The 22,345-nt window shown below is 38.8% G+C and overlaps 1 protein-coding gene across 3 annotated transcripts; it reads left to right on the top strand.

Moving 5' to 3' along the window:
• Positions 1 to 558: 558 nt before the first annotated feature.
• TCAIM (T cell activation inhibitor, mitochondrial) lies at positions 559 to 21,300 on the top strand. 3 transcript variants are annotated; one of them, XM_015853988.2, is made up of 11 exons: positions 559 to 687; positions 2,057 to 2,128; positions 8,167 to 8,302; positions 9,217 to 9,370; positions 10,560 to 10,806; positions 11,978 to 12,100; positions 13,591 to 13,688; positions 16,019 to 16,110; positions 18,105 to 18,337; positions 18,868 to 18,999; positions 20,016 to 21,300. In XM_015853988.2, exons 2-11 carry the CDS (start codon positions 2,100 to 2,102, stop codon positions 20,239 to 20,241), a joined length of 1,470 nt encoding a protein of 489 aa, XP_015709474.1. In that variant the 5' UTR covers positions 559 to 687; positions 2,057 to 2,099; the 3' UTR covers positions 20,242 to 21,300. The 3 variants fall into 3 exon arrangements, with proteins under 3 accessions (XP_015709474.1, XP_032298258.1, XP_032298257.1); XM_032442367.1 differs by lacking the exons at positions 559 to 687; positions 2,057 to 2,128 and adding an exon at positions 2,183 to 2,313 and having other exon boundaries at positions 9,217 to 9,361; XM_032442366.1 differs by lacking the exons at positions 559 to 687; positions 2,057 to 2,128 and adding an exon at positions 2,183 to 2,313.
• The last annotated feature ends 1,045 nt before the right edge of the window (positions 21,301 to 22,345 follow it).

Genomic DNA, 22,345 nt, shown 5'->3' with positions numbered 1-22,345 from the left:
ATCCCTACATGTGCATAGACACTGTAAGGACGTGGATTGCATAAATTTGCTATTCTAGTTTATGAAAATAAATACCTACACATCTATATACACACCTATCTTTATCTACATTCCACGTATCTTTATCTACATTGCTGACAGCTCATTAAAATACCATAGTATTTAATGACGGCTGACTACTAATGTTCTGAGAATACATCAGAAAAGCATTGGTGCCATGGAACAAATTGCTTATAGCTCAAACAACATGAATTTTGTCACTGGCGTCACAGAATGACCCGTGGCTGCCAAGCTGAGTACTTGGGACACCACCATTCCACAGAATAAAAACGTAGCTCCACGTAAGAATGTGGTTTGTTGGTTGGTTGGTTTTTAGCGTGTTTACTTAAAGATGAGGCCGAGCTTTGCGCACGTAAAGGCGTGAAGGCCGTTATCTGCCGTCAGCTGTGTATTATATTCCAGGGTATATTCCAGGCGAGAAACGGCTGCGGCTGCGCTGGCTCCGCCTGATCGCTGATGGACAGAGCGGAGCGGCGGGTTGAGAGCGCATGCGGGCCCTGGCCCCGCCCGCAGCGGGATCCCCTCGCCCCCGTCTGCCGCTTCCGGGGCCGCGGGCAGCGCCGGGCGATGGGGGCCGAGCCCCGGCGGGCGGCGGGAGGAGGGCGGCGGAGCTGTCCGGGCGCGGCGGTGAGCGGGGCTGAGGGTGGGGGTCGGCATTAACGGCCGTGGGTGCGGTGTCGGAGTGGTAGCGCAGTGTAGGGTTGGTAACGGCGATGGGAGAGACCGCCGTGTAATTAATGACTTGTTTTCTGGCAGCTGGCGTGTATGTGAGGTGGGGTGAATGAAGAGCTCGCATAAAAGCACGGAACTTTAAGATCCGTAACAGTCCTTGAGCCTCTCGTAGAGCGTTTCAAGCAAGCAACAATGATGCCTTTGTTTGGTTATATAAAGTGCCAGCACGCATTAGTGAGGCTCTTGGTATTTTTCTGTCCTCTGTCCAGATCCTTGTAGCTCAAAGCACAGGGACAGAAAAGTGTTTTATTTCCAGAGAGCTTGTTAATGTGCTTAGCGTAGTTTATGGCTTAGTGCTGTTGTTAGGGATGCTAGAAATGAAAGGGTTGGTGTCGGGCCCACCTGGCTGGAAATCAGGAGACAGGATTTATAAACAGGGGAGCTTTTAGCTCAGCATGTGTTTGCCTCCTGCTTGAAATATGTGGTAATATAGCCTTGATTATGTGTATTTGTGTCGGTGAGATGCGCTCATAAAGGCTGAGTTGTTTTGCTCAGTAGTCACGGTAACCATCCTGTTGTATAGCAAGTAGGAATGGCATTTCTCAGGTAACAGCTTGCTCCCAAGTGCTTCAGCATAGCATCCATACTGGGTGCGCTCTGCTTTGAAAAGCATGAAGAAAAGTATTCTCAGACGTGCACTGAAAACTTGGGAAGAAAACATTGCCAATAGGGGTCGTAATTCCTAATGATTGTTAGGTGCGTGGCTGCAGCCTGATGTGTGAGTGGTTTGTCTTCTGCTTTAAAATGCTCAGTTATGGATGCATAGTCCAGAAATCGTTGTTTTCAGTCTTCTCAAAACACTTCCAGGTGCTATTCTGCAAGTCTTTCCCTTTGGTCCCATAAAATATTTGGCATGTACATTTTAAAACACACTCAATTGTAACGTTTTGAACTTAGAGGACTGAAAAATAACATGGAATTTCATTAGCTAGGGTGTGCTAATACTTGAAATGCGTTGTTTTTTCTTAAGAACAGAAGTAGGAAGCACGTGCAATACAGGATTGGTAAGGATTTTATTTTCTCTCCCTGGAACATCTTTAAACACTCACCCTTAACATCCAAACACTGTAGGAGCTCTTAATGTTTGCAAGACCCACTGTTTGCAGAGAAAAGAGGAAACATCTTTATGTGAAACTTGAGTTCTCTATTATAAGCTGTTTGTCTGCCTTTAAATTTACCAAGGATGTAGCGCATGCATTGATAAGTGATGGGCAGAAATGCTGATGTCTGCTACTAAATGGGATTCTTTTCTTTTCCCTTTAAGTGATTGGATGGATGAAAGCTTTCTGGAGCACTGAGCTGCTGAAATGTTTTGCTGTTTGAGAGTTGTGAGAAGGTAAGAAACGTTGCTGACTTAATTGGCGTATGTTCAAGCTTGCTTATGATTTGCATGTATGCAAAATTGATGGGCTGTCTGTTGTTGTTGCTATTTATTCATTGGCTTTTTCTTCTGTGCAGCTTGAGGTTATCAGCGGAGTATGCACAGTTGAAAATCCCCAAAGTCTATAAACTTGTTCTCAAGTGAGTAGTCAAAAAGGCTCTCAGTAAAGGAAGGGCTTTAGAATTGCCTAGTTATGAGAAAATGGTATTCTCAACCTGAGTGTGGTATCCAATGCATTACTGAGTTGTTAAGGCTCAGAGTTTAAAAGAGCCTGAATATATCTGTAGTAGCAAGCTTAGTTTAACAAAGTTTATCAGTGCCAAAACTATAGGCAACAAGTTAAGCTTGAGAGAGATGTGAAGAAAAAGTGAAAAGAGAGCTGAAGGGAATGATTCAATCCATAAATTAAATCTACCCTCGAGCGTGATTGCACAATGTGTTCTGGTAGAGATTGTGTTTCATATCTTTCATGGTGTAGGGACGGCTGTCCTCAAAGTGGTTGTGACCTTGATTTTAACACAAAGCTTTTCTCTGCTCTTTAAATCGGAACGAAGCTATTGGAATAACTCGTTGTTTCTGCAAGAAGCCATAAGCATCTCTCTTGCATTTTCTCTCTCTACATGCGTTTTAACTAATTTATTTTGTCACTTTGCTTGAAGGATGCCTCAGAGTTCTGTCTTTCACCTTCAGTGAGTGAATTCATCCTTCTGTCACGCAGACTAATTTTGGCCTTTGAGCGTTTCTCTTTTAAGCAAGTTCAAAATAGACTTTTGGCTGGAATCCTGAGCCTTCCTACTAGCACGACAGTGTTGTTTAGATACAAAACAAGGAAAATGAAGTTGTCCATACTTGGCCATTTTTCTTGTGCAGAATATCAGATGGAAGTGACGAATAGTTTCCAGGTACATTGGAACTTATTTTCCTAACTGCTGAAAGCAGTGTGCAGCATGGCTGGAGAATGGATATTTGATATAGCATACAAGCAAGATGAAGAGAGAAACAAACCCCCTTCTTCCTCTCGGTAGCTGCACCTGGTAGGATGTGGGTTTTATACTCGGCTGTTAATCAGAAGCTGCCGTCACATAAATAACTGATTGGATTTACTTGGGTTGTTGGGTTTTTTTTGCCTCTGCTGGAAATGATTTTTTTACAGCTTTGTATTTACTTTCTGCAATAGAAAAATATGCAGAGAATGGATTTATTTATTTATTTATTTATTTTTCCCTTAGCGAGTCAATTGGTTTTGTATTTCTGGATCCCAAATAGTAATGCATATGAAGTGAACTTTTCATCCAGGGTGCTCTGCTTCCTTTCTTGCTGAGGCAGATAAAGCTTTTTCCTTTGTCGCAGAGCAAGTGTGGCACTTTCTTGTTGTTAAGAGCTTTTGACTCCATAAAAGCATGATATTACCATACTACTTTACTACTTCAGTTCTTCCTGATGTTATGAATATGAAGATCATGGCTACTTGTTGTGGTTTCACCTGGCAGACAGCTCAGCACCAGGCAGCCTATGACTTGCTCCATACCAGTAGTGTGGGGGAAAAGAAAGTAAAACTGGTGGGTTGAGATACAGACAATTCAATAGGACAGAAAAGGAGGATAAAAATTTAATAAAAGACATAAATAATGCAGAATGAAATTGCTAACCCCCCTGCTGACCGATGCCAGTCCCCAGTTAGTGACAGTCCCATGGCATATTCACACTGGTTGTGTTGTTCAGCATGACACCATATGGTGTGGAATATCCCTTTGGCCAGTTTGGGTCAGCTGTCCTGGTTCTGTCCCCTCCCAGCTCCTTGTGCACCTCCAGCTCCTCACTGGCAGGGCAGTACAAGAAACTGAAGTGTCCTTGACTGCTCAGCAGCAACTAAATCATCAGTGTATCGTTGACGTTATTCTCATCCTAAATCCTAAACACAGAACCATGCCAGCAACTAGAAAGAAAATTAACGCTATTCAAGCTGATACCAGGACAATATTCACCCAGCATTCCATATAATTTACATCATATCTTTTGATTTGTATATGCAGATATCATCCCCATAGGCTGTGGGCCATCCCTCTAAAATGTCTGCAGAGTTCATTTAGTGTATAACTTTGGGCTCTACCTGTCATGACAGTTCTTCAAGGCAAGAGAGAAGGTGTGTGAAAAAATCATTCTTCTGCTCAAGAGGAAGGTTATAGTGGGTACATACCATATGCTGCACTAGGGTTTTACCTGCATGACCATAGAGAGGGTATGCAGAAATGGGATGGAAAAATCTACTTTGACCTTAGAGACAGGAACATGTCGATTGTGAAGACAAGCTATTGCACAGGATTTCCATGAATATGAAATGTGTACTTCAGTAAAGGAATCTGAATGGATAGTGCTTCCCTGGTATGAAGGACAGCGGCTGAAATATAAACCTAGGAAGGCCTAGTGGGTTGATTATTTCACACTCTTACAAACCTGCCATGACAAGGGCTGTGTACTTAAAATTGTTGAAGCGGCCACTGGATGGCTGGAAACATATCCCATGCTCCATGCCTCCATCCAAAACACTATCCTGGGTCTTGAAAAGAAAGCCTTGTGGCAGTGTGGCATCCTAGAATGGACTATGTCAGACAACAGGGCTCATTTCTGAAATAACCTCATAGACACCTGGGCCAAAGAGCATGGCACTGAGTGGATATGTCACATCCTCTATCATGAACCAACCTCTGACAAGATGAAGTGATACAATGATCTGTTTGAAACTAGGTGTTTTCAAACACTGGACACGTGTTTAGCAAAAGCTGCCTTGTTAGTCAACACTTGGGATCTGACAGTTGAGCTGGCTCTGCCCAGTCAAGGCTCTTACATTCTATAGAAGGAGATTAAGTCTCTGTAGCATACAGGAAAAATGCGCTGGGTTATTCTTGCCTCAAGCAAAGGCTAACCCATCCATAGGATTACTTTTGCTTGAGGACCAGGATACACTTAGTGAGTGATGCACCAGTTGTCCCCATCCTTCCATGTACCTTAGGGGGATTTGATGTTGGGTGAGAATTTGAATTCTATAAATTTAATTACTATAGAATGCTTTATGTTATCACTGCTGTGGTTGCTCAATGCTTTGTAAGAATCACCCAGAGTAATGAAGGAGGAGTTCTGATGGAACCAGAGCTGACTTCAGCATGCAGCAATCCAACACCATGCATCCTCACTACTGACCTGAAGGACTGTAAAACTGGGGCCAGTTGACTTGGATGGGGTCACCGCTCAGAAACTGACTTAGTATCAGCTATTGGATAGTGAACAAATGTGTTGTTGCATTTGTTGTGGTGTTGCACCACCTGTTCTGTATATTCTTGATGTTTTGGGGGTTTTTTGTTTGTTTGTTTTTTTCTTTCTGTTCCTATTAAACTGTCTTTATATCAGCCCACAGGTTTTACCTTCTTTTAATTCTATCCCCCGCCCCCCCCCTTGGTGGTGATTGAGTGACAGGCTTTGTGGTGCTGAGCTGCCTGGTGTGTTACAACACAAAGTAAAGAGTGTAATTATTAATAGTTTCCAAGATATGGTTCCCAAAGTACGAAGATGACTGCAATACTGAATACAAATACCAGACTAATCTCACAACTGGCAATTTTATCATAGGCCAGTGTTATACAGTAACAATGTGAGATAGTGAACAGAGCAAGGGGGAGCACAGGCAGCTAGTGAGGTGTTCCATAATGCAGCTGTGAGAACAAGCACAACAACACTGAGAGTAAAAGGATCAGCATTGTAACCAAAAACTATTAAACTAATGTAATGCTTATTACAGTTTTGTTTCAACAGGCTCTTGTCAGATCTGTTGTTACCTCAACCTTCAAGCTCCGCAGTGAGCACCAAAAGTGGTTTTACCCAGCAGTGAGCTCAGCGCCAGGCAGCTGTTTACTATCTCCCCACACAGTGAGAAAAAAGGGAAAACTTGTGAGTTGAGATGAAGACAGTTAACAGGACAGAAAAAGAAGAGAAAATAATAACAATAGAAAAATATACAAAACAAGTGATGCAGTTGCTCACCACCCACTGACCAATGCCCAGCAAGTCTCTGAGCAGCAGTTTCCCCAGTTTTATAGTTCAGCACAACACAGTGTGCTATGCAATAATCCCTTAGCAAGTTTGGGTCAGATGTCCTGTTTCTGTCCCCTTCCAGCTGTCTGTGCACACCCCTTCCCAGCCCCTTGTTTTCTAGGGCAGCATGTGGAGCTGAAATAACCTATACACAGAACTGTACCAGCTACTAGGAAGGAAATCAGTTCAGTCCTAGCTGGTAACAGGGCACTATTCTTGGGAGTCTTTCTCAGATGCTACCAGCAAAGAGGCAGAAATTTTTGCCTGTATTAAATGATGTAATTCTATCTTCCATTTAATTTACACTCCCAAAAATTGTCTTTAGTCAAAACAGTCGGAAATTTCATCAGTCTTCTTACATTACAAGTTTTCCTTCCCACTTTTCTACAAAAACTTTTCCTGTTTGCAGCGGGCTGACTTTTAAGACCTGCTAGTTAAATATTTGTCTTCCTCTTAGAGGCAGAAACCATTAGCTTTAACTGCTTTCACATTTCTAATTGAAGAGCTGGAAAGGTTGACTGAAGAAAGGTAAAGTAAGGGTCATAGCATCTGCCTGACAACTCAACTGTTGTCGTTTCACATTTCTCTGTAGGAGAGAGACTGCTTATTGTCTGAGCAGAGATTTGGGCTTTGATTTTTTAAATAAACAAGAGCAATCAAAAAATAGTCTCACGTGATTCTGTGTCTAGGATTATTATTTGGTATAGGATGCTGAGTGAATAGGCCTTTGTGCAAATGGTCTTGCTGGCTATTATACTGTTTTATATGAATAGGAAGCAGCTTTGTCTCTTCCTTGCCTTCTCTTTTCTTACCGGGGCTTGTAGTCCTCCTAATGGATGGTACCTGAGGAGTGAAACCTTACTTTGTTGCTTAACAGAGTGGAATCCCTACCCTTTTGAGTTGCAAACTAAATGAATGTTAATCACACAGGGAATGATTGGCCAGTTGAATCTGTTAAATCAAGTAAGGGAGAAGTATTACTAAATATTTACACTTCACCTATTCCTGCATTTTTATATATACTATAGTTAACATTCTGCTTGGATATCAGCTTTGAGTCATGGTAGGAAATAGCGGTGGTCTTCAGTTTGGGACTACTTCTTTCCGTTTTGGTCTTCTATTACACAAGTACGCTCCTTGCAGGACTGTTGTTTAATTTATGAATGAGCAAATATATTCAATCTTAAGTATTTTCACTACTTCTAGTACTTAACTTTTCTTTCTGCTCTTACTTGAAACAGTTGGCTTTATGTACCACTGAAATTCCTTTTTTATCCTTGATTTCTTCTCTTTCCATGAAGATGAAAGGACAAAAAAGTATTGTCATCTTTTACTAGTTGCCTGTAAAGGGGTATTTTTGGGAATTGAGATTGAATTTGTTTCAGAATTGTCGTGACCATATGGTCCTCTAATGCAGAACTTTTTTGATTATTTATGGGTAAAATTTAATACTCTGCCTTTAATACCCTGGTATTGCTTGGAAAAGAAATGGGAGGGTTGTGGTTTTAACTTGGAGATTCAAAAGAATATAAGGGTTGGTTTTTAGCAGCAGCTTCAGGAACGTCTGCAAAAAGTACCACTATAGCCAGTCTTTATCATTCTAACTACATGACTGGGATATTAGTATTTGAGCCTGCTTTAGAGGAAAATGTTATTGTGCTTAAATGTCTTTAATCAGCCATTAGCATCCACTGTGTCTGGAACCTATTAGGTTTGCTCCATATTAATGCAGCATGGTGCGTCCCAAGAGTAAAAAAAATCCAGCCCTCAGCCTTCTAATAACACTTCTAAATGATTATATTTGCAACTGAGTATGTTTAGTCCATTCTGTTACATTTTAATGTAATTTATATCAGCTTGTCGCGTGGTTGGTTGCATCATACATAAACATTTTATTACTTTGTTAGGTTATGTCTGGAGAAGATATTGCTACAATGCATTATTCAGTCAAGAACTTTGTCAGGAGCTGATGCCATCCATGCTCTCAAACCTTTCTACTTTGCTGTGCATCCAGATTTCTTTGGCCAGCATCCCAAAGAGAGGGTAAAAATCATGCAGTGGGCTTTCTTTGTATATGTGACATATGTCAGAGATGGGAGTGATCTGTTTTCTGTGCTGTCAGAGTAGAGAAAGCACTGGGGCCAAATATAGTTGTTACAAAAGAGCAAAAGCATGCACCGGTTTTTTAAGGCTTTTATTCTTGTTAAAATTTTTTTTTTTATTATTATTTTTTTTTTAATTTGTGGGTTATATTTTCTGTTTAGTTGTGATGAAAATATGAAATTAGAATCACATGGTTGGAAACGACCTATAGAACCATCTAGCCCAACCAGCCTCCCATCACCATTGCTACCATAAGCCACTAAACCATCTCTGGTAGTTCCTCATCCAGACACCTCTTGAACACTGCCAGAGATGGCAACTCCACCACCTCCCTTTGCAGCCATTCCAGCACCTGACCACTCTGAGTTAAGAAGCTGTTCCTTATGTCCAGTCTAAATCACCTCTGGTACAACTTGCAGCCATTTCCTCAGGTCCTGTTTGTTGCCTGAGAGAAGAAGCCAATCCCCTCCTCATCACAACAACCTTTTAGGAAGTTGTAGAGTGCAATGGGGTCTCCTCTGAGCCTCCTCCTTTCCAGACTAAATTTTCCCAGCCTAATTTATAATACTTAATGCTTGAAAGGCTGTATGTTATATTTGAAATCAGTTGATTTTTTTTTAGGCTCAAGATCCTTAAAAAATGAAGTTTGTGCAGGAATGTACAAGTATGTACATCATGCAGTGAATTCATGCAAGATAATTATTCCTTTATGCAGGAAATATGAACTGTATGACTATTCAGTTAGGGAAGCTGGCAGATGGTAAAAACAAATTCTACATGCAAGACTGAGGACGTTTAGATGAGAACTGGCCGCATTTGTAATTATTTTATTAATTGATTTATTTTTTTAACAGGCAGTAAATGAAAACTCTCTGAAGAGGTTAAATGGCTACTTGGAGAATCTGCAGAAACCAGGGTTTCACTCCTTTAAGCCAACTCAGCTTACCTTTTATGTAAGAGAAAGAGAACCAAACTCTTCTAATGTTCAAGAATCCTTCGGTACTTCAGGTGCTTTTATATCGTGCAGAATGTATCTTCCTGTATTACAGTTCTTTAAGAAAGATCGTTCCTTAACTGTGTGCAGTCACAATGACTTTTCAGCTCAATAAAATCATGTCAAACCATGAAAATGAATATTAGATGAGACCAGCTAAGACTGTATCAAGTAGTTAAACAATCTGAGCTTTAAAAAAAAAGCATTGAAAGAATGAGAACTTGAGGTTGAGATCAAGTGAGCATGATGAAGTGAAAAACATAGCTGTCAATAATAGTTACAGTGCTTTTAGTACCACTAGTTGTGTTTAACTGGAGCTACAGCAGGGTGTTTGTTTTTATTAAAGGCAATGTGTACTCAGTATCGGGGTGCCTATAGGATCAGCAGGAATTTATTCTGAAATCAGAAGCTCTGTGTTAATAACTGAAGTTTGAATTTGCCACGTGGACTCTTAGCTTTGAGAATACAGACAATATTGCCACGTTTCCAATACAGGTTTTGATTAATTTTGTTTTCTCTATTTGTCTCTGGTGGATCAGTTTGCCTTTTCTTACAGAGGAGTTTCATGTTCTGTATTCTGCCAGTCAAGAAACATGAGCTAATTGTGAGAGATTCTTTTAAACTACAAAAAAATAACACTATATTCAGGAAAATAGTAGCAGTATCTTCAGTCTATTTAAAATAACAATTGAAAAGTTTAAAAGCTTCTGCTTCTTACTCCAGGATTGGCTTGCTATCTAATGGAGCAATTAATCCAAACACTTAGCTACCTGATCTTAGTTTATCCAGTGTGCAAGTGTAATGTTCTGTTCTGAAGTTTTTCTCTGTAGTTTGTGAAGAACTGTTACACTGCTGCATTTCCACAGTAAATTTTATGCAAATTGATTATGAGTACTAATAGGAGTTGTGTTTTGGACTGACACTGCTAAGGCAAAAGTACTTTCTCCTGGGTTTTACTGCATCTATTGCTAGGTTTCCAATTTATCCAATCATTCAGTTGCTTTAAAATGTTCATGGTTTTGGGAACATACAGTTTTAAAGGTTCAATTGCTTTCAGTTTTGTGGTGAATATTGAAAAAACCGAGCAATAGTAATTTCTACCCATGTGCACCTTTGCTTTAGTTCTCGTATGATAGACATGTGAAAGCATTTAAAGCAGTGTCAAGTAAGTAATGCTAATTTTGCGAAACTTGTATTTTGTAGGGTTTCGAGCGGTCAGTTTTACTCTACACACACGAGATCTCCTGAGCACAGTATTAGATATTCTCAACTCCTGCAGTTTATCTACGGAGCATATCCAGAGTCTGAGTGTGAACTCTCAGCCCCATAAGGAAGCAAAAAGCACACTGAACAGACCTATCAAATGGGATAAGACTTACTATTCGTTTACTGGATTCAAGGATCCTGAGGAAGAACTAGACCAAGCCCAAAGAGTGGAAACAACTTTAACGTATGTAAGGCTTTTACTTGATTATGTTTTGTTTTTTTTTCTAAGATAATAATACACAAAAGGAGGTAATACGTGAAAATTAAGGTTGGAATGTTTCAAGTTGCCAGATATCATAGCATTGTGCTTTTAATGTGTTATTCGGGGTTCCAGCCGTAAATTAATGCAATTATAAATACTGAACTTTCATTAAATGCGTCATGATTTAGAAGTTTGTTGTTTATAAACTGCTTTCATGTGCTGATTTTGAGGACAAGCTAAGAATGCTGTCTCAAAAACCCTTTTTGTAACAATGAGACTTAGTTCAATTTGAAATAAATTTAGCACTGAGATTGTAGCATCTTCAGAGCAAAAAAATATCCATTATTTTTCATAGCATTTCCCAAGGAAATCTGCTGTGCTTGTGCTACTGTAAAGCAGTTAATCAAGATTTACCAAGTAGACAATGTTTTTTAGTTATTTTTACACATTTACAAGAGACGACACAAACAGTTATGTATTAACAGTCTTGTTTCAGTACCTACCCAGTTGGCACTGGGCCTCCTTTTTCCCCCTTTTTTTTCCCCTTAGAATACTGTATAAGGCTGAATTAAAGAGTAACTTTCCCTTGTGAACAGAATGGTTTGTTTATCCAAAGCCTTAGAAATGCACCGCAAGTCACATTTTGGTGGTTGTGGTTACTGGAAAAAGAACAGTGAAACTTTGACCCGTGTAATCTGTGTTCATCCCAGCTCTGTAGGAGTTGTGTAACTTGGCCCTTTAGTACCACCTCCTCTATTTGACAGTCTGTGAAGATCATTTTGGAGCTCGTGTGTTTATTTAAGATATATGATTGGGAATTTCATTCATTAAAGCACTGAGTTCTGGAGCTGCTCCCCTAAATAAATAGCACTAATCTGCAGCCCGCCACCTTTCACAACTCTCAAAATCTAATTGTTCTAACACTGTCAAAGTCTTTCTGTTCAATTGCCCAGTCCCCAAAAGAAGAACTGTGAAATTTTCTTAATATTTTAAGGGGAAGTGGCTTAGCTGTATCAGCTTCTGTCCTCTACTTTAACAAGACTTATTTTTTTTTGTCTAACTCGAATTCTTACTGCTAACATTTTATATTGGTTAGATACACTATTTGTATGAAAGAAAATACAGCATTCTATTTTTCTTTCTTTTTTTTTAGATCCTGGTTGGATGATAATGAAGCGAGTGCAGTTATAAAGCTGAAGAAGAGTCTGCCACTTAGAGAAGAACTAGAACGTTTAAAGTTTGAACTCTCTCATCAACTCCAGCTCTCAGATATCAGGTAATAATAATAGATTACATCCATTGTATCTGCATGAAGGCAGTCAAAGCAATTAAGTGTGTAATGTCATGCCATGAGCTTTAAAGCTTTCAAAACAGCTATATCTGATGTATAGCAGTATTATTGCACTGAGTATATGTATATACACTGAGTATATGAGGCCGCCCCTCATTCACAAACCACCAGTGTGACTGGAGGAAGAGAATAGAAAGAGCAAAAGTGAGATATTGCGGATTGGTATAAAAGTTTAACAAGCGGAATGAAGCAAAGCCGTGTGTGCTAGCAAACCAAAATAAGGAATTAATTCATTGAGTCCTCGACATTCATAATGGTTTCTTGAGAAGGCAAATGCCATAACTACTAATGTCTATGTCTTCTCCTCCTTTTCCTGAGCTTTTATTATTGAGCACAACATTGCATGGTCTTGGAATATCTGTTTGGTCTGTTGAGATCAGCTGGCTTTATCCCTTCTAAAAGTCCTGCCTGTCCTCAGCATACTTGCTGATGGGAGCATAGTGGAAGAAAGAGGGAGAACCTCAGTGCTGTGCCAGCAATATACAGTAACAGCCAAAAGATCAGTGTGCTGTCAACAGTTTAAAAACAACAAACACACACAGGACTGCTATGAAGAAAATTAAGTCAATTCCAGCCAAACCCAGTACAATATAGGAATACCAGTTTCCCATTTTTCAAAAGTCAGAGCTTTGGCAGAAGATAAAGAACGTATTTATATGTATAAATATTTAATGTATAACATATTTATATGTATAAGTATTTAAATGTATAAATATGGGACAACTGGGACAACTATGATCTAAGCTTTTTCTGAAATGTAATGAACAACTTTGCTATGTCTGTGATGGAAGTGATGTCAGAATTACATTTATTAAAGTCCCCAGTGTAAAACCTGGCTACTGTATGGTTTAACACAGGTATTATTATAGAAACAATGATTTCTCCGCTGTAAATTATGATTTAAAAAAAAAAACAGCTTACCACTAGAATCATTGTTTTTTGAGCTAGGACAAAAAAAAAAAAAGCAACAACTTCCTTATACACAGTATTTGCTCCTCTAGACAAACGTTACACAATGTGCAAACAGCACCTACATGCCTCATGACTGAACCAAATACTGGGTTGTATGTTGCTATTTACTTACTATCCCCCTTCTTATTGAGCAAGAGATTCAATTTTCAAGTTCTGTTATGTCCACCAGCTTTTATATTTGTTTTTCTTGGAGAGGTTTACTCTGCTGTTTTATCCCGTATTATTATTGGTGCTTACTTCAAGAGAGGTTATTCAATTGCATTTGGGCTTTTCTCTCTTCAAATAGCATATGACATGGACAGCTTTTCTTTGCTTTTATTAAAGAGTGTTACTTTTTTGAGCTCTAAGCCTCTTATCTGTATCTCAATTTATCTGTTGCATTTTGTTTTCTTCAGGTTTTGTAAAGTTGATAATGGAATGCTCTCAATTGTATTTTTCTTTAGGTGGCAGAGGAGCTGGGGTATTGCTCATCGCTGTAGCCAGCTGCACAGTCTAGGTCGCTTAGTACAACAGAGACCTGAAGTATTAAAGAATGTCAAGGGTATGTTTCCATTACTTGTTTCCTATATCCTAGCATAGTATTGATTCAGAGGTTAACTTGAGTCTTCTGTGGCAGGGGAACTCGGTTTGGTTTTCACGAGTGCTTTTGATAGCTGCAGGGAAACTTGTCAGGCTTACTGAAAAGCAGGTCAGAGTTTACATGGTAAGCTACTGCCTGTTTTTTTGAAGTGACTGTTCCTCCCATGATATTCACTGCACTCTCCTTTCATTTTGCTTCTCAGTAAATGCAGGCCGAGTGAGGTGAAGTCACTAGTCTAAGCAGTAAAAACAAAAATCCAACCTGTGTCTTTGAAAGGATGCAGTGCTTAACAGCAGTTTGTTACTCCTGGTAGATGCAAGACAAAAATACTAGTAAATCTCTGAAGAGTCAGTATAAGGAGGACTTACTAGAACCCCTTTAAAGGCATATCATCTTTTCTTCTAAACCTGACTTACAGCTGTTTGACCTGTGGCAATTGCTCTTTGCTGTAATTGTAACATTTTATGCCTGTCTTCAGATGCTCAGTTTTGAGTGGCTTTCATTGGGGGGTTCCTTTGTGAATAGGAGTGAAATGAGTAGGACAATAAATAAATAATAGATTTAAACTGTATCAGATTTCAAATTAGCTTTTTCACCTACACTTGCTAAGGATGTAAAGAACTGGAAGAGGTCCTGGGAGCCTGTTGTAGTCCCTATTTTAAAAATCTTCAGTAATATACTTAATATATTTAATACTTAGTGACTGCTTACAAGGGTGGATAGTGATAGGACAAGAAGGAATGGTTTCAAATCAAGACAAGGGAGGCTTAGGTTAGATATAAGGAGGAAGTTTTTCACACAGAGGGTGGTGATGCATTGGAACAGGTTGCCCAAGGAAGTTGTGGATGCCCCATCCGTGGAGGCATTCAAGGCCAGGCTGGATGTGGCTCTGGGCAGCCTGGTCTGGTGGTTGGCAGCCCTGCACATAGCAGGGGGGTTGAAACTACATGATCATTGTGGTCCTTTTCAACACAGGCCATTCTGTGATTCTTGTAGATATTTGACAGTAACTACACAGATACAGTTGATCTCGCCTTGGGGTAAGAGGATGGGCTAGATGTCCTGTAGTCGGCATTGCACTTTCATAAGGATTTTGGATACACAGTTGCTGAGAGCAGGCTCAAAAGTCAATATGCTTAGGTAGAGAGATGGGTTCAAGAGAAGCATTGTTTCTCACACAGATATTTTTTTAACATAATTGTCTGCTTTTGTCATCTAAACCCTTGAAGAATAATTACTGGTTCCACAATTGGAAGCCATTATATGAAATGTTTTGTCTATTTTTTCTATCCTAGAAATTCCTAATTAATTATTTCTGTCAAATCAAAGTCTCAGCTTTGTAGTTCTTGGAGAGACAACATCAGAAGTGGATTGATAACCCTTTTCTACATTTGTCCATTATGATATTTTTATGAAGGCTACACTTGCTCTTTTGGTCTCAAGAGTCCTGCCTTGATTGTCATGCAGCATTTTATTCAGGGATTTTGGACAGTTATAGGCATGCTGCATGGCTTGCAAATTGTCATCTATTTGCTTTATGGCAACAAAGTGTTTTGATTTATGTTTTGTTTTTTGCACTCTGATTTTGGTGCTTGGTTACATTCCAAATCCTCTTAATAAACTTTGTCTTGTAGATGAGTATCTTATACAGAAGACTTATTTTGGAAGCTTATTTTGATAGTAGTTGCATGTGCTATTAACCTGAAGAGTTCTTAAGAATTTTTGTACTTTAAATACATATATATATATATATATATATATACACACACACATACATACGTTCTGAGTCTTTTATGTTGTTTCTATTCTATCTTAAAAACAAGCAAAAAATGAATAGGAAGACATTTCTGATGGCTTGCATGCTGCAAAGAGCTTTGTGGAAGTACTGTTGAATGGTTATGCTAATGGTTCTTCAACCTTTACTTTATTTCTATGTGCCTTAAGTATATAGCACATATTTCCTTGGGTATATGTCATTTGTACAGATTATTTGAAGGCTCTGTTTGCTGATATTTTCTGTATTTCCAGTTAACTGAAATTCTACTGGTTCTACTTGTTTAAACAGGGAGAAAGCAAAAGCTAGTTAAGTCTTGTATGGAAAATTATTGAACTGGGGTTTTCAGGGATCACTTTTTTGGATTTTGAGAATAAAGAAAGCAACTGCTCATTTTGTTTGTGCTAAGAAAATGTGTTACTTGTGACACATTAGTAGCGTGCCTAAATCTTACATAATTGTGTGAATGGTGGCAGTAAATAATGAAATTTAGTAAGGAGCTTTCTTTGATCTTTAGGACGCACGGTGGTTTTCACAGATCGTTCAGGTATGAGTGCAGCAGGCCACGTGATGCTGGGGACCATGGATGTTCACCATCACTGGACCAAAGTAAGGTTTCAGAGCAAGTGCTGTTCTCTGTTGTTATGACATCCTTTTCTAAACTATAGCCAAAATATCGTCGCTAATTACTCATGAGTAATTTAAAGGAAAAAACATGGCTGCTATGTTTAGCGTAACCTTGTACATCACATTCTGAATTCAGTCTTATTTTACTAACAGCAGTCTTTGTCAGATCTTTTCTTCTGCTTCTACTAACAAACCAGTCTCATCTCTGATTAGATATAAATGACTCTAATAAGCTACACGTTGTTCCAGTCCATAGGTAATAAGTGCAATAAGCACTGGTGGAATATTTCTTCATCTATAAAGAGCTCATTCCCATGAAGAATTTAGGAATTCTGTTCTGATTGTTGATGTAAATGGAACTTAAATGGAGTTGTGAAGGGGTCTGTTCAGTCGGTGGCTGCTTTCCAACTCTGTATCTTCACTTTGTTCTTTTAGGCAGATGACGGAGGTGTTGCAAAAATTTATCTTCAGTGAATAGACAAATTCTGCTGTTTGTGTCAAGTTCAGATTCATCAAATTTCTGGCATCCTATATAATAAAGCACTGTATGAGGATGCATGTCACTTCAAGGGAATTTTCCTGAATCTTGATAATTAAAATGCTAGCAATAGTTCTTTCAAAAAAATATTTCTGTGTAAAGTGATAATTAGAGGAATTTCATAGTTGGAAATTTCACCCAGCTAGAATTTAAGAATATTTTATTTCTGCATTCCAGTCAGTTATCATATGAAAACTGAGCACTCAACCTAAAGTTTTCTCTGGTGATGATTTGGATTTTTGCCTGTACATTTCACTGAAGGAAATGATAAGCCATGTTTTGTTAATATGGAATGATTTATGAACTTAATAAAGTGAGAAACTAGAATTGAATGCAGAGCTTTCTACTCTGAGATTTGCATTGATAGTAATTGGAATACAAGTATTTTTCTAATACTGGGGGAAAAAAGCCAATCCATTCCTTAATGAGATAAATGTTTCCTCTTTCTAACTGGCCAAAAGCTGCTTGGATTCTACTACTCTCTCATATTTATAAAGAGGTTATTCTGAAATCACTTGATTGTCCCAGCAAAAGTATTTTCTTTTTTTTTAAATGAAAAACTGTGTTCTGCTAATAGCTGAGTAGGTGGTATGTGGTGACTACGACAGACTTTTTTCTTACAGCCTTTCCTCTGTAACCAACCTTCTGTGTCTTGGCTCACAAGTCTGATCACATCTTAATCTTTTCTGGCAGAAGTTTGTAAATTAGATGTCCGGTTCTTTCCTTCCCTCCTTCCCCCAGGGAAGTGGTGGAGTCGCCATTCTTAGCAGTGTTCTAGAGGCGTCTGGATGAGGAGCTACGAGAGATGGTTTAGTGGCTTGTGGCAGCAACGGCGATGGGAGGGCGGTTGGACTGGATGATCTTGTAGGTCCTTTCCAACCTTGTGATTCTATGATTTTCCTCCAGACTCCAAATAAACGATATTATTAGCTGAGTCCATGGAAAGAACTAGTCCCAGTGCTGCAGGCTCTCTGTTGTTTGAGGAATGGATATATAAATTAGGCTGGCGAAGACACCCTTGATGACAGTGTGTGGTAGATATGCATGTAGGCATTTTATGTAGGCTTTAGATTATAATTTGCTTTAGATCTGGGAATGTTAATTCTGTATACATAGATATAAGGGGCATCCACTGATCTTGTCATATGGTATTGGTGCGTTTATAGTGTAAATACTGAAAATACTTACGAACTTTTTCCATTATATCTCACCCCAAAGTGTATAATAACAATATTACTTTCTTTTTTATATATATTCCTTGATTTCTGTTTCCCGTGTTTTTTATGTGTAGTGGGGTGTTTTTTTTGTTTGCTTGTTCTTTTTGTTTTCTTTTTTTTTTTTTTTCGCTGTTCAGTGTCTCTTGTTAACTTTTTCTAACAATTCAGTTGTACGCTTGATAACATAAAAAGCTCTTGTGTGTGTGTGTGTGTCCCCACAGATTTTTGAGAGGCTGCCAAATTATTATAAACTTCAGGAAAGGCTGCTGTTCTTGGAAGATCGGATAAGCCAACTTCTGGGAGGCATACAAGTAATATACGTAGAAGAGCTGCAACCCCTCTTGACTCTGGAAGAGTACTATGACACTCTGGACTCTTTCTATAACAAACTACTTGACAGTCGACTGCCTTTTCATCCCCAGAGCCTGAGAGGCTTGCAAATGATTCTAGAAAGGTGAGTATTTGCAGGAAAGATTTATTTCGTCTGGAGCTTTTAGTTTTTTTGTTGTTGTTCCACTGATTATTGCTTTCACTAAGAAGAAAACTAATAATGATTTTAGATTTTCAATGTATCAGTCTTATTTTTAAAGGTTTCTGTGCCTTTATATGGGTTAGGGAAAGAGTCAGGCTGAAGGAAATCATACGTATTTCATTCAATTCATTGGAGTCAAGGTGGAGGTTTTTATCTTTTGTTGTGTTGGGTTAAATCAAAGGTTTTGTGCTGTAAGAGCAACATTTATATATAATGATGACAAGTATATGTACTTCTTAATGTTGTTGACTGTGTTGCTTATGAAATGCTCTGGAAATATTTATGTATGATGTTTATGTATTCTTATGAACCAAACTTGATTATTTTTTTTACCTACTATTCTGATTATCTACTGATAATCTTATGTTCAGAATCCATTTTGTAAGTAATTCATGGGAGTAGTTATGTGGAAAAAAAGTCTTGCTTTTCATTTCCATCACGTTTCATTGCAGTGATAGATACACACCAAGCTTACATGAATTTGGACACTTCACCATCCCAACAGTCTGTGATCCAGCAACCCTTCGATGGTTTATTATTGCCAAAGCGCAGGAAGCAAGAGAGAATCTGAAAAGAAGGGAAGAGTAAGTGTTTATATCCCAGTACACTTTTGTTCATGAAAATCTTTGCACACCATGTTCCTTACTTGTAACAGTGCTGAAACTTTGAGGATAGCATTTTTGCTCTTCAGTTGGAAAAGCAACTTCTGTTTGTAAAGCAAAGCTTTACCTATCAGCTTTACTGAGTTGAAAATGGAAGCATGCTGTGAACACAGACATTTGATAGGAAATTACTGTCCTTCACACTGTAGAAATAGTTTGTCATTTATTCAGAAGCAGAGGATTTTTGCCTGTGTGGTTTTTTTGTTTGGTTGGTTTTTTTGATTTATTTTACAATGTCCCTAAAGAAGAGGCTTTCCCCCTTTTTCCCCTTCTTTTCCACCCTTTCCCTCCTTCCACACTGGAAGAGTCCTTGTTATTGAACTAAAAAATCAACAAACTTCTACTACTTATTTCCACAGTGACAAAAACAAACAAAACAAAACAAAAACAAAAAACAGTAAAAACAGCTGAGACTGAGTAGAGAATTATTATTTCTAGTTGTTACTCAGTTGAGGAAAAGATTAGTTAGTGCACAACAAGGAAAAACTAAGGGTAGAATAATGGGAAAAACACCTCCTTGGTACTTTTTCACAGATGCTATTGAGAAGAGGGATGGCTATAAGTGTGTCACAGTACACATTTAATGCAAGATGGCTGTGGCTGACACCCATTATTATTTTTAAGGCATGCAGAGATCACTGGTCTTAGTTAAGAAGGCAAGGTAGTTACTAATATGATTTTACTCTTGAAGCCTGTACTTTCATGGTTATCTGAGTATTTCTATCTCATACTAAAAATGGAGCCTCGCAGGGCTTTTCTTCTTGCTATTTTTCTGACCACCTAGTTAGTAAAAAACAACGATTCTGCAGGTTTTGAAGTGTGTGGGCACACTGCTGCGCATAGTCACAGAAGCATGTGTAGTCTAGCTTACTTTTTTCTTAGGTTTAATATTTGTAGGAGTTCTAATTTTGTCCCTGTGTACTGTCTTTATTTGCTAGGATGATGATTACAGAAAAAGAGCTGATAGATAGTTCTGCTGAGAAGTTTTCCTTGGATCGGCTGTATAAGGAGCCCAGCGTCACCAGCGCGCAGATGATAGATTGTTGTAAGCGACTGCTGCAAGAATCATTACCATACCTACAAGGCATGCACCTTTGCATTTCACATTTCTACTCCGTGCTGCAGGATGGAGACCTGTGTATACCTTGGAACTGGAAAAGCTGAGGACATATCTGATAATCAGATGAATTGTTTATTTTCTGTAAGAGGCTATAAATATGAGTGTTTTTAAGAGTAAATTATTTAAATCTGTATTTTGATATCCTCAAATTTTCTGCTAACTGCTGCTCTGAAGGGACTGGACAATTTGCACAATGCACAGTATTACCAGTTCTAGGTAAGAGATCTGTATGTTCTCTCTACTACTGTAAGAGTCCTGGTGTATGGTAGCAGTGTGGAACTGCATTTTTATAGTTACCAATGAAAAGATGTTACATTGCAAGTCTGCGGAAGTGTGCACGTGTATTTTTAATATACTTAAGTATTACTAGATAGACTTCCTTAAACATGGAGTATAATACTCAAATAAGACACTACATATTGTCATAAAGGATTTTTTTTTGGTGCAGAAACTGAATACGTAAGTTATCTGGTGGCAATATTAGCATTCCATATTGCTACCTCTTAATAAATTTAAATTAAAAGAACAAATCAGAGTACAACTGCTCTGCAGAAATAAACAGTACTTAAGTTTGGTCTCTGCAGTACAGTTTCATATGCTGGTCCTATATTGTTGCCTTAGAATTTCAACGTATGCCAGTTGTACTGTCTGCGTTTATTGTAAAGGAGGTGTCATTCTGTTGTTTTCCAGCATTTGCTTCATAAATACAGACCATCCTCTTCACATATACTCCTAACAGATTGCAAATCCCATTCGCAGCTCTTACTGCCTGAGTAGTTTAATGGTTCATCTAAGGAAAAGTAGCACTGATCTGAGTGGGATTGTCTGCAAGAGTAAATACTTCTCAGTGAGAGCAAGGAGCTTGCAATAAGGCTCCATAGAGCAAATGTGTATCTTTACTGGTACTTTATTCTTTGACTAAAATGAAATACGAACTGTGAATTTGTCAACACTTTTTCATTGTAATACATGCTAAGATGTATTTTGTATGTGGGCTACTACTTTGAAAAACATCCTTTGAGAAGAACTAACAGCTTAATGGTTTTGGACTTTAATTCACCTTTAGCAACTGGCAGAACAAAAAATAAAAAGGATTTGTCTGATGTTGGCCTGTCTTGTATTTTCATCTGTACTGAGGGAAGGTAGTTACTGGGGTTCCCTGTTTTGTTTTGTGAGGCTTTTTTCCCTATTAAAAGGTTCAGTTTTGAGTTACTTAGTGCCAGTCTTAAAAGAGGCCGCTATGATGTCAAGCCTGTCTCTTTATAAAACGCAGAAGCAGAAGCAGAGATGATCTTGTGCCTTTACTTCAGTCAAATTATCAGTAATTATTGCTGACAGATTCTATAGATAGGCTGATAGTTTCTTCGGACTAAGCAGCGTATTTCTGTTGCATATTACTCCCTTTCGTTCCACCTAGCATTGACAATCATGTCCTTGTCCCAGTTGTACTAAGCAAATGAGCACTCCCATCAATTGTAGCCTAGCAATACTCCCTGTAATAGCTCTTTGAAAGTAGGCTGCCTTTAGGAGTGAAAGCAGATTTCTTTTTCTTGCTTGAACCTGAATGCCTCTTTGCAAGCATTCAGGCAAAAGAAGCAGAGGAAATGTTTGATGAGTGAAGTCAAGTAGACTCGACCAAGAATCTGATGTGACTGTGACAGCAATCCCAATAAGAGACTGAGTGAGGACTGATGTTAATGTCACAGGAAAGCAGAAGCCAGACCTGGGGACCTTCTCTTTGAATCTTAAAGAAGACAAGTAAAACTGTCTGGAGTGTAAGCTGTAAAGAGCCGTTATGAATTAGAGTGTGGGACATTTCAGCAAGTAGAATGATCTGGGGAGGACCCTGACCTGGCTGGGACAGGCAAGAGCTGGAATGGAGCTGAAAAGTAATGGAGTAATGGAAATAATCGCCGCTAGACACTTCCAGACTGGAGCAGATCTGATGAGACTCACCATTCTTCTAGAGGGGAAGTACATAAAATCTTCCAGCAAAATATGTCAACCCACAAAAGAGAAGGTTATCAGCCTCTGGACATTTGCATCTGGACTCCTGGGTTTGTGCAACAGGCCAAGGATTTCCAGTTCTACTGCTGTCCCATCCAGGGAAAGGAGATGTGTACTAAAATCTCTAAAAACTGCTCTGAA

Source organism: Coturnix japonica, chromosome 2 (genome assembly GCF_001577835.2).
Source record: "Coturnix japonica isolate 7356 chromosome 2, Coturnix japonica 2.1, whole genome shotgun sequence".
NCBI classification, from domain to species: Eukaryota; Metazoa; Chordata; class Aves; order Galliformes; family Phasianidae; genus Coturnix; species Coturnix japonica.
The sequence above is the reverse complement of the archived record's forward strand: the minus strand, read 5'-3'. Positions and strand labels throughout refer to the sequence as shown.